At 52.9% G+C, this 11,949-nt stretch overlaps 1 protein-coding gene across 1 annotated transcript in view; it reads left to right on the top strand.

Moving 5' to 3' along the window:
* PCBP3 (poly(rC) binding protein 3) overlaps nt 1-9,301 on the top strand; it is a 21,395-nt gene extending 12,094 nt beyond the window's left edge. Inside the window, exons 9-13 of the mRNA XM_009873792.1 lie at nt 376-454; nt 1,226-1,285; nt 4,361-4,413; nt 7,327-7,496; nt 9,265-9,301. Coding sequence (XP_009872094.1) covers nt 376-454; nt 1,226-1,285; nt 4,361-4,413; nt 7,327-7,496; nt 9,265-9,301 — 399 coding nt within the window. The remainder of the gene's footprint in view (nt 1-375; nt 455-1,225; nt 1,286-4,360; nt 4,414-7,326; nt 7,497-9,264) is intronic.
* Nucleotides 9,302-11,949: the final 2,648 nt, after the last annotated feature.

Genomic DNA, 11,949 nt, shown 5'->3' with positions numbered 1-11,949 from the left:
GCTGGAAGCGCCGTGGACAGAGGCCCTGCCGCCGCCGCAGAAGCCACCCATGCGCCGAGGCATCCGCTCGCTCATGGTGAAGGAGCTGAACAGTTTGACGAGGGGCTGAAACTAAGAATGGGCTTCTTGCTGGTATTGTACTTCAGACCTTGACCAAGCACTTCTGCAAAAGATTTGGGCTTTATTGCATTTTACCCAGGCCAAGTCCTTCTGCTAATGTTTTTGCCATGTCTCACCATGGCTTCCTGGTTTGGTTTTTTTCGGTTTGTTTTATTTTTTTTTCTTCCGTTATAATTTTGTTCTTGATTTTCGGTGTGACTTGTTGTACTCTATGACAATAACCTTCTTAGCTCTAATGTCCCTCCTACCCCTCAGCAGTTGACCAAGCTCCACCAGTTGGCTATGCAGCAAACCCCCTTTACTCCCCTTGGACAGACCACCCCCGCTTTCCCTGGTACGTACCCACACACCCTTTCTAGATATCCTTCTCTTCTTACCTGTAGAGTTTCTCTCTCTTTCTAAACTTGTGCTTTTTAATGGAGACAAGCAGGGCGAGTAAAAACTGAAGTTACAGTGTCCATGGGGAAAAGTTAAAAGGGAGACAGGACAAATATTTGGGGGTTACGATCCTCAATGGGCAAGCTCTCAGCCATTAACCGTGAATGCCTGGACTGCTCCTGTGAAGCCACACTCTCCTTGCTCCCAGCTTTGCTGGGTTTCCCAGCAGCAGAAGTGACGAGCGCCAGTCTCCCACCTGGAGGAGGTAGCATCCCCTGCCACCCGCTGATCCGGACCCCGGTGGGACATCCCCGCTTTCCCGGGGGGGAACGGCTCGGCGCTGGCCGGGGATGCTGCCCCAGGCAGGGGATGTGCAGGGAGCCGTGCTGAGCCAAGCAGGATGGCAGCCCCACGGTGGGGAGAGCAATGGGAAAGACATGTGGCCGTAGGGAGCCACGTGGACCGCAAGACAGCCAGACCTGCCGTGGCTCAGCAGCCTTGTCCCCAAGGCTGGCACAGCAGTTAACACGTTTCACGGCAACCTGGGAAGCAGCTAGAATGCAGGGGATGGAGATAAAGTACCTTTGCTTACTTGGTGGTCAGAGTGCCAGTTGGAAATGCCTTTTCTGACAGTATGTTCATCATATTTTGAGCTTCCTAGATGAAGTGACATTGCTTATCTCCTCGAAGGCAAAAGCATTAAACCTGTTTCTTCTTTGCTCTTCAGGAGAAAAGCTGCCCTTACATTCCTCCGAAGAAGCTCAAAATCTGATGGGCCAATCATCAGGTAAAACACAAAGCCACAGGGAAATAAGCAGGCTTCTGTTGAAATACATTTCTTGAGTAGGACTGTGACGTTGTTGTGCTGCTAGATAAATTGTGGTATTTGCAGAGAAGGCAGCAGGTTTTCTTGGTGGGCAGGGGGAGACGGGCAGCACTGTGGCTGCCATTCTCCTTTGTACAGCATGTCAAAGAAAAGTGCCTGGATTTTATTGCGTAGGTTTTTGCTGTTTGCATGTAACTGCCATCTGTGCAACAGAAAGACATCAGAGTCATCGCTCTTATTCTTGCATTTAATTTTGCATCAACTTTGCTCAGAAACAGTAGGAAAAATGCCTGTGGGAGCAGAAGCAAGACACAGTTTTAGCCATCTCTAAGCCATTCAGGGTGAGCTGCATTTTTAGTGGGACAGGACCCTGAGGAGCCAGTGCATGGCTGTCATCTTGGAGAAACACTGATGTCAAATGTCACGCACATTCATCCAGATGTGCCAAACATGCTTATCTTTTATAACCTACCATTGCTTAGAAGAGTTATTCGGATGCCTGGAAAATCGTAGGCGGTGTGAGCCAGACCTCCCCTGGGCACACCTGGGGCACATGTGTGCTCCGCGGCCAGTGAGGGTGTGTCACGCATGTGATTTGAAACAGTCTGGGGATATTGCCTAAATACAAAAGCAAACGTAGCCCAAGTAAATAGACCCCACAAGACTACAGCAAACACAGATTTCATGACACCAGCCTGCACAGCCTTTTCTGCATGCCCTGCTTTGCCCTTTCCAGCCTAATCCTGCCCTGTCCCCTCCTCTGCCCGACATGTTACGGCTGTGAGGACTGCATGTATCAGAGCGGGAGGATCAGGTGTGTTAAAATGAACAATCTCCAGGTAATGGAGAAGGACGTGGCCATTCCTCGATGGCCGATGTGATGCAGGGGGTGGGGCAGCACCACAGCACTGCGTGCCCCGAGGGCTTTCAGCAGCACCCATGCCATCTGAGTGTGGGGTGAAGGACCCTATCTATGAGTCTGAGAAGTCTAGCTTGCATTTCCAAAGACTCCTGGGTGCCTCAGTGCTGCTCTGAGCTCATCCCCACTGCTCTGCCCTGTTCAGAAGATGTTTTCTGCCATACCTGGGCTGCTGCTGAACACAGCCTTGTGATGCATGGCCCAGAGATCAAGACACTCGCATCCTGAGACATGTCTTTGTGTTAGGTGCAATTTGACCTGCCTTGGACTGTGAGGAGGCTCAGAATGAAAGATGGCCTAGGGCTGATGAAATGTCTTTTCCAGTGCAGTGTGCCATAAAGTCAGCATTAAGTGTTGCCCACTGTGTAAAACCTGGGCACGAGCTGTTTTGTGCAAGCTTTGGTGTTTGTACACCCAGAAGGGGTGAAGGAGGGCTTAGGGCTGCCAAGTGGAAGATTTGCATCCTCATCCCCTGCATTCCCCCTCCTCTATGTTCTCCCAAGTGAAAAATGTGGTAAAGGAGCCTCCTGCAAGGGGGTGCCTGCGTGCTGTAGCCAGGCGTTGCATCTCTGTAAGGGGGGTGCAGCTGCAAAGCTGCATTCTGGAAAGCACAGGAATCATGCCTGAGCGCATCGAAGATACCCGATACTCTTCCCACTGGTGATGCTCAAATAGGATTGCAACCTAAGGCTTCTTTTTAGTATTTTAGAAATCTTGCTCTGACAGTGCTGATACCCACATAGGCATCAGTTCAGACCTGCTAGATTTTAAAACCTATGAGGCTGTTGCTGGCAAAAATGGATGGGAGCTCCTCTTCTGCAGCGTGGAGGCCCTCGGTGGAAATGCAGACCAGCAAACCCTGGCTGTTGCTTGTAGCAGCTGCTCAGCCCAGTTAAGGCAGTGGCATGTTGCTGTGTGGCATGAGGAATTTGGTGCTGCTAATGTTTTGCGTCGTAGCAGCCCAGCACTTCTAGCCTCCTCGTGCTTCTTTACTCTGCACCTTCTTACTCCCCTTTGAAACAGACCTTGCAGTCTCTTGCCCTCTCATGCACACTGCTCTTAAAAGCCTTCATGAGTAGCTTATATCATACGGAAAAGGGGTTTTAAGCAGTTACTGCAAATTCCTGTTAGCCACCAGACAGCTTTTCTCTTGCAGATTTGACATTGGGCATCCTAGCTTCAGCACTGAGGTGATTTAATATGGAAAACTGTGGGAGAGGCAGGCTTCGACCTGGCCTAGGAGCATGATGGCATGCTGTCCTCTTACTTCTGGAGCTGCACGCACAGGGTAGCTTTCTGACTCCAGCCTTTCCCGCCATGGAAGAGAGTTTACTCCCTGGCCCTGGAGAGGCCAGGACAAAGCATATTGCTGCCTTCCTTCCCTGCTATGTAATTTTGTGGGGAAGAGGCTCTATGCGCCCATACTGCTTGCCATGCTTTTCCTTGGGAGTAAGAGGGACCATCAGTCCTGGGTCCAGATAGTGTGCTTGTCTTAGCATATCTTAGTCTGGCTTAAATTCAGTGTGCAAGTCCGTGGGGTTGTAACTTGCAGAGTGCTTTGCAGGCTGCCCTGTGCTAGCACTGCCGGATCCCCTGGGGAAACCGGTGTTGGAGCACAGAGCTGCTGTCATAACCAAGCAGCTCTGGGCTGCTGTGTCCAGAGAGGGCTGGAGGGTGCATGGGCAGCCCTCCCGCTGGCAGGCTGTCTACCTGTTGGGTTGGGTTTCCCAGCCAGCAGGCTGTCTGCTGCTGGGTGCAGGAGGGCTTTGCAGGAAGGCGCTTTTCCCACCTCTCTCCAGTGATGCTGCGACCTTGCACTACAGCACACCCTCCTCTGGAGCCACTCGCAGTGGGAGGACGGAGGGTGGGGAGCGAGGCACTCATGGGGCAGCACCTGCGAGGACAGCTCGAGGGACGCAGGGTAAGGTGGCACCCAGCGCCAGCAAAGTCAGGTAGCAACCATCTTCCTCCTCTTTGTACCAGAGTGTGTGATCCCCTTCCCCTCCCCACCTCGGAGCAGGACGCAGCCTTTGCAGTGTTGACTGTTGCGGGAAAGCAGCGGAGCTCCACCGCACTGCCTCTGCAAGCTATAACCATTTTCCCTTGCATATGCCCAGGTTTGGATGCCAGTCCCCCGGCCAGTACTCATGAACTCACCATTCCCAATGATGTAAGTAAATCCAAGTGCTTCCTCAGCATGTGTGTGTGTGTATACACATATATATATGTGTGTGTATATATATATGTATAAGCTGCAGGCATATGACTTTGTTAGATATGTTCAGAGATGCCCCTTCACCAGGTTCACCCGTGCCATGTGCAGTCTGTTGGGGGTCAGCCTGCAGCATAAAGAACCCATTGGACTTTACCTCGTTGATAGCTTTCCTAGGTACAATCCTTCTTAATGCTTCTTTTCCCTTTCCAAGTGAACTCAGTGCTCATGAAATATGCCCAGTTGACAGCACTGGGAAGGGGAGAGAGCTCCAGGGCCAGCCCTGATTGAACCGTGATTGCTTAATCTAGCACTGGCTCAAGCATAGTTACTGGGGGGTTGTGGAGGAGGTAAGTAGTGTTTCTAATGCCACAAAGGGTCACACAAGTGTCTGAAGGATGGCATGGCTTGTCTTAGTATGGGTGGCAGTCAGCTTTTAGGTGTTGTAGATGGAGGCATTGTGGTAAAGTGGATGTTGGATGGGATATTCGGTGGGAGGAGGCTGGAGTCACATTGGGCACTGAGCGGTGTGAGGAGGGTGCTTGGGGATGCTCAGGTGGGAGGAGGTGAGATGGAGAGCCTGAATCCAAAGGTCTCACTCGCTTCCAGACTGGTTGGTCTCCTGGTTTCCATGGGCTGATAACCAGTGGATGCCAAATCAGGATCAGGGCAAGTCGGCGGTTGACTTCCAGTCTCTGTCTCCAACACCTTCAAGCACCTTCAGCCCCATCCTCATCAGAAGTATCTGGGGGTTTGGGTCTGGCAGCTGTTGCCACTTCTTCCTGCTTTTCACCAACACATGGCAGCGTGAGGGAAGGGCAGCAAGCTTGGCTGTAGCTGCCCAGCACATCCACTCCTCCTGGACACTTATAAGGCCTCCTTCCACCCGAGAGATGCGGCAGTGAAACAGCTTCTGAGAATCTGCAGGATGACACCCTTGGAGATGCCTCACCCTGGGGCCAACCTCTGTGGGAGGGCTCTGCGGAAGAGCCCATGGGAGATGTCAGCAGGGCTGACCCGGGGTCTACTTCTGTCCGTCCAACAAGAACCCGTCTCTGGGACGCTACAGGAAGCTCTGCAAGCACTTGTGAGGTTGCAACAGCTGTGTTTGTCAGGTGTGGGGGACTGTGGCCCTGGCAGCAATGAGGACATCTTCAGAGATACTAAGCAATGTTTCCAAAGAAGCCTTTTGTCACCTTTAATGTGCCAAGGGACCTGCCACAGGACTTAGGAGAACTCAGAGCATTCACTTACTGAACGCCTGGCTCTCATCTGACCTGCACAGCTTTAAATGTCATCACCTGCATCTTTCTGCCTGCTGAAAATGCCTCCTTAGCTCTGCCTCATGTTGCTTTGAAGGCTCTTAAATTCCTACTGCCACTGTCCTGGGAAGCTGAAGGCAGTTTTGGATTTCTTAAAGCCACAGGTCTACAGGCGTGTTTTAGTGGTGTAGATCGGCTAGTGGTTACACAGCAGAGAGAGCTGAAGAAAAGCTGCTGGTGAAATCCATCTTGTCACTCCTCTGACTTCCATGAAAAGCTTGAATGTTCTGCAGAGATGCTTGGATGTTGGTGAACGTCTCTCAAAATAAGTTTGGGTCCTCAGGCCTCCCCAGCAGGTTCCCAGCTGCAAGGGATATTCATTTGCTGATGCATCTCTGGGTTATTTCTGCTACCTGAAGACCAGGATGGATAGCTGTTGGGCTGAATATCACAGTGCAACCCCTGAGATAGTTGGTACCCTTCCAGTGCTACAGTGGAGTGTATATTAACATCTGTGTGGAACACAAAGGCAGCCCCATGGTCTGACAATAGGACCAGTGAACATTTGGAGAAGTAGTTGTTTCCGCTTCTACAGCAGCAAGAAAAGTCCAGCAGCTGTTGAGATCAATGTCCCATGTACAGAATTCCCAAGTGCAAACAAAACAGGAACTCAAATACTGACGGCTAGGTGGAGCTTGCAGAAACACCTCATGCCTGCCTTGGAAAAGATGGACATCTGGATACGCACTGACAGCTTGTGGAAGTGCTTCAAGAAACCATAGTTCAATGCACCAATAAGTGAGAGCAAAGATATAGACTGTGAAGGAAATTCAGGGCATTGAGGACCACTGAGGAAATTCAAGCCTCTGGCTGGCTCTGCTTTTTTCACAGGAGGGTAAAAGACACGTTTTTGAGTAGAATTCTCCTCCTTTGCTGGCACCACAGCCATGTGGTGCTCTCCTGTCAATAGTGTGCACACTGGCAAGCCCTTGCATTGCGCCAGAAGAGCTGAAGGGGGTAATAGAGGCAGCAGGGTAGAAAAAGTGTGGAATGGGGTGAGCAACGTGAAGCTATTGATGGTATGTGGCTGCTCCAGCTGATGAGGGGGCACTTGGGGTTGGGCTGTCTCCAGGGAAGGTGGCGGTCTTGTTTTCTTCTGGTGCTGTATTACCACCTTCAGGTTCACTGTGATTGGCAAGGGGATAAGTGAGGAGCACACTCTGAAACATGACCTATTCCCATCCTTGCAAAACATTGGCCACTTATTAGACCATGAAAATTATTGCTACCAAAATGAGCACAGTATAATGCCTCTCCTTTCTTGAAGCTCTCTGAGATGCTGGTCATTGTGTGTGCATAATTGAAATTTGCTCCCCGAGGAGCAGAGCAGGGCAGGCTGCTGGACATGTCCTGGGAGGACCGGGCTTGCGCGCAGGTGGGATTCACCCCTGGGCTGTGCCTCTCCTATTTTCATGAGCATTAAGGTCACTTGCATCCCAGGGCAGAGTGAGGAAAGCTCCTGGCCGGTGCTGTGCAGTTGTGCTCGCGTCCCAGCGGTGAGTGCCAGAGCGGCTGCTTCTCAGACGTTCCCTCCGTGCTTTTTTTCTAGCTAATAGGCTGCATAATCGGACGCCAAGGGACCAAAATCAATGAAATTCGGCAGATGTCGGGAGCGCAGATCAAAATCGCCAATGCCACGGAAGGGTCATCGGAGCGCCAAATTACCATCACAGGAACCCCTGCAAACATCAGCCTCGCGCAGTACCTCATCAACGCCAGGTGAGACCCCCCCGCCGACCTCCACCACCTCCTGCCACGGCTGAACCCATCCTGCCGGTGCGGTGGGAGCAGCACACACTCCTGGCACTGTGGGCCAGGAGGGGCTTCCTGAGGCCAGCTGGGATGGATGGTGGCTTGCGGAGACCTCTGAGCGGGGACCAGGTATCACCAGTGGGACCTCGCCCCTCAGCTGGTTCTTTGGCTGGGGACTGGGTGCCAGCGGAGCAGCCGTGGGTTGCGCCGGTCGCCTGCTCACCTGCCACCCTCGCTCAAGAATTTTGCTTGTGGGTGGGCAAAATCGCCGCCGTCTTTCCCTGCGGACGAGGCAGTGTGCAGGGACGGGGATGGAACTGAGCCGGTGGTGGGGAGGCATCACTTGGGACCTGCTCGCTGGGATCCCAGCATCACTTGCAGCCAGCTCAGAGCCTTTTCTGCATCCTTCCAGCCCTCCCAAAGGCTTTCCTCTGCCCAATGAAAATAATCAGTCCAATAAACGCAAGACACGGGAATGGCCTGATTGCTTCCTTTTCACACTAACAAGCTTGGCACTGCAGGACTTTGTAGGGACTGGGGGTTCCCAGTGCTGCCTCCAGCCAGGGGCAGCGCTGCCTGTGCTGTGGGGGACCGGGGGTCCAGCGAAGGACTGCGAGGGGAGCGTATAGAGGAGGCACAGCTGGAGAGGGATTTGTGGACCAGCTCCGCACCGGCGGTGAGCAGTATCCGGGGTGCTCACGCGGACCTGTTTGCCTGCATCTGTGGACTCGTGGATGAGGAGCTTGAGGAGAGACAGGGCCTTTCACTGGCTTCGCACCCGCCTGGCACAGCCGCGCAAGCTGAGGCTGTCTGTCTGTCTGTGCCCTCTGCCGCAAGCAGAGCTGGTGCTGTACCAACCCATCGCCAGCCCAGGATGTGCGTGGCTGCGGTAGGCTGCCGGCAGGGTCCCGAGGACGGGGGGCTGTTGTCGGTGACTCTGACCTTCATTGCAATGTGGGCTAGGAGCACCGGTGAGGTCTGTACATCCTTTCTCCTCCTTGCACCCAACCCACCTCAGCCCTGACCTGCAACAGACCTCCACCATCCCCTCCTGCCCTGCTGTCCTGCTGCCCACACCAATGGCACCTCTCCAGCCACTCAGGAGAGGGACAGGGCCAGCCCCACGTCCGTGGGCACGGCCAAGTGGCTTTCCCTGCAGTTCCTTGATAATCCCCCCAACCTCTTGAGACAAGAGTAAGAAAAGAAAAACGAGCAGCTCTTCTTTACCAGGAAGGGCTGGCTAAGCTGCAGCCTGTGCTGTGGCAGAGAGAGATATGACCTGATCAGGGGCAGGATGGGGCACAGCTCAGCCTCTCCTGTATTTTCCAAAACCAGAGTGAAATGAAAAAGCCAGGGATGCTGGGAGAGCTGCCTGTCCTCTGTGGGACGGATGCCGGTAGAAGTGAAGCTGTGTGATGGGATGTCTCCTGCCAGCACCCCTGGTGGGTGGCACCTGTGCCACGCTGCAGTGCCGGGGATGGGCATTGCCTGGCAGCTGTGAGGAGGGGAAGGCAGCCGGCCATGCAGCTGGCTCTGTGCTCCAGCCCCCTGTGCCTTCCACGGGGACCCCTGTGCGCTGAAGCCACCTGGTGATGCTCTGACCCCTGTCTGAGCGGAGCGTAGGCAAAGAGGAGGAGTGCTGCCCCGCAGGGTCTTCGTTTTCTTTTCTGCTCCGGTTATTAAGTGCTTGTTTTTGTCTCCCCCCTACCCCTCTCTCTGCCCCTGTCTATTCTAGGCTGACGTCTGAGGTCACTGGAATGGGCGCACTCTAATTTCCACCCACCATCCTCCACTCCGCACCACCTGACCCTCTCCAGCCACCGGCACTCCACCCAGCCTGTACTGCCTGTACTTTTACCGTCTTCCCTTTGCCTCCACAGATACTCTTTTCTTTACTAACGAATATATATATATATAAATACACACACATATGCACACACTGGAACGTTTCTTTAAGAGCTCCTTACTGTGCTCCTGAGGCTGCTCCCGAATTCTTTGGTTATGGTCCTTGTTTTCAGCGTACGGTGTTATTACTTCATCTGCTTTTTGGGGGGTGGGGAGGGGGGTTGTGGGTTCTTTTTTTTCTGCTTGCGAGACTTCAGAAGCTGACGGGGTCTCTAGTGTCAGTCTAGTGTAGCTACTTACACGTTTGAGTTGACGTTGGCGGTACTTGCTGTAGCCTATGGACATGTGACGCCACCCAGAGCTGTGTGTGCTTCAGAGCACTTAATTTTCTCACTCTTCTTCCTCTGATGCTCCCTCTTCATTCGCTTTGCTTGTCCTGGCTCACCTTTGCCACCTTGCATCCCTGCCTTCAGGGTAAGGCATAGTTTTCACCCTGTGCTATCCGGGAAGCAGAACGTGCAGAAGCCAAGCCCACGTGCATGCGTGGGTTCATCCGCAGACTTCTCTCTTTGCAACATGGCAGGGTCCAGACAAGCCATTTTTCATACTGAACGAAGGGAATCACACACATGCATACACAAAAACAGTCCTCTTTTTTAACTAATGAGCGACTGGAAGTGGGAAGAATTCAGCTGTATGGGATTCACACCCCCAGGGGCCTTTGAAAGCACTCTTTTGACAGTCCCCACAAGCAAAACCTTTGGACGATAGCTCAGGAAGCTCTGTGAGCTGGCTGTGTTTGTCGTTGTTTGTGTTCAATAAATGTCTGTGCAGCTCTGCTACCGATGGGCTCCGACTGTTCTTCTCCTGGGTTGCCCCACCATCTCCAGCCCCATCCTTCCCTCTGCGTCCTTCTGCACCTTTTTAGCTGCTTGGAGGGAAGGTGGAGGTTGTCTACAAACCCTTTGTTATTATTATTATTATTATTCCTATTACCGTTACTATTATAACATCATATTTTATTTTATCAAGAGAAGGTCCCCCTGAGAGATGCACTTCCTGAGTGGTTCCATGGGGTTTTTTTGTTTGTTGTTGTTTTAAATGGAGGGTACTTGGCTTGCATAATGCTTTGGTTTTTCCCTAAGATTAATTTACAAGTTACAGTATGACAACAAGCATTTCTTATGGCCCCCTTGTCTGGATGGATCTGCCATGTCTGTGCCCCACACCCTTCCCCAAGACCCTCTGTGTCCAGCCCTGCCTTCTGCTTTCAGGCTGTACTTCTCTCTCCTACCTCTCAAATGGGGAAACAAATATATTTCCCATCTGTGAATTTCCTACTGTACATATTGTAAATGAGAAGATCATGACAACACCATGCCCCCAGGCAGCTAAAGCAGCCACACAATACCTTTTTGCACTGTACCACATGGGAAATATATTGTTTCTCCAGGTGAACCCCAAGACTTCATGGCTTTTCCCTCTCTTCCTCCTCCAGCGCTGCCAGGCACCACTGGCAACTCTTCTCCCTTCTCCTGCTGGGATGCTGGACCCCTTCTCCTCCTGTGGCCAGTGCTGACTGCTCAGCACTTGCCCAGGGCTGTGGTGGGGGCCCCAGGTGATGCCACCACACCGGTCAAGCCAGGGATGGGCAGGGGTTATGGGCTGCAGCCCCAGCACAGGGGCTCGTGCAGCTGCTCGGCAGCTGGCAGGGATGGTGGCACAGCTCAGAGAGGCTGAAGGGAGTGAGTTTGAGTGTCTGCATCTATCTAGATGCTATCTATCCAGACAGCTGTCTATGTCTACCAGGCAGCATCGCCACCTCTCCTCAGAAGTCTATTCCCGCAGCCCAGGAGCACGCTGCTGGCAAAGCTCCAGAAAGGTGGAAGTGGCCTCCAGCACCAGTGATTCACTCAGCCAAGGTGTCATAAACTCACATGTGCTCAGCTCTGGAGTGTTTCAGGCCTCTGCCTTTAAAGGTGCTTCCAGCTCCTCCGTACAGTGCTTTGCTGCCCATTCCCAACCCCTTGCTCTGCTCTCCCTGGCAGTTTGGATTCAGCTGTGCCTTTCAAGTGATCCAGCAGCCAAACGAGCTCCAGAGCATCCCCTTATTCACACAGCTGCTTTGGGTGTTGCTGCAGGGGGTCAGGTGGAGCCAGTAACCTCCCCTGGCAGCAGCCCCACTCTTTATTTGTGCTGATGCTGGAGGAGGGAGGGAGCCCAGGCACCAAATGTTGCCTCCTCCAAGTTGCCAGAGCAAGCATAGAGCCACATGCCAAGGTGGTAAGTCAGCCATGAGCAACCGGCACTCCTCATCCTCTCCTCTTCCTCGGTCTGGTTTAGCCCAAGTATTTTTCTTGTTGAAAGAACCAAATATTTGTGTGTGAGACCCAGCATGAAAATAACCATCCATGAGCATGTCAGAGCCTTATCATGAGCCAGGACACTTGCCAGCCAGCAAAAGCTCCTCAGCCCACTACCACCACCCTCCAAGCAAAGTGATGGCAGCCAGCAGCCTGGGGTGATGCTCCCCTCGGAGATGGGTGGTGCACAGAGGGAGGCCGGCCACCCCTCC

Source organism: Apaloderma vittatum, unplaced genomic scaffold (genome assembly GCF_000703405.1).
Source record: "Apaloderma vittatum isolate BGI_N311 unplaced genomic scaffold, ASM70340v1 scaffold6567, whole genome shotgun sequence".
Taxonomy (NCBI): Eukaryota; Metazoa; Chordata; class Aves; order Trogoniformes; family Trogonidae; genus Apaloderma; species Apaloderma vittatum.
This window is presented reverse-complemented; position numbering and strand designations above follow the sequence as displayed.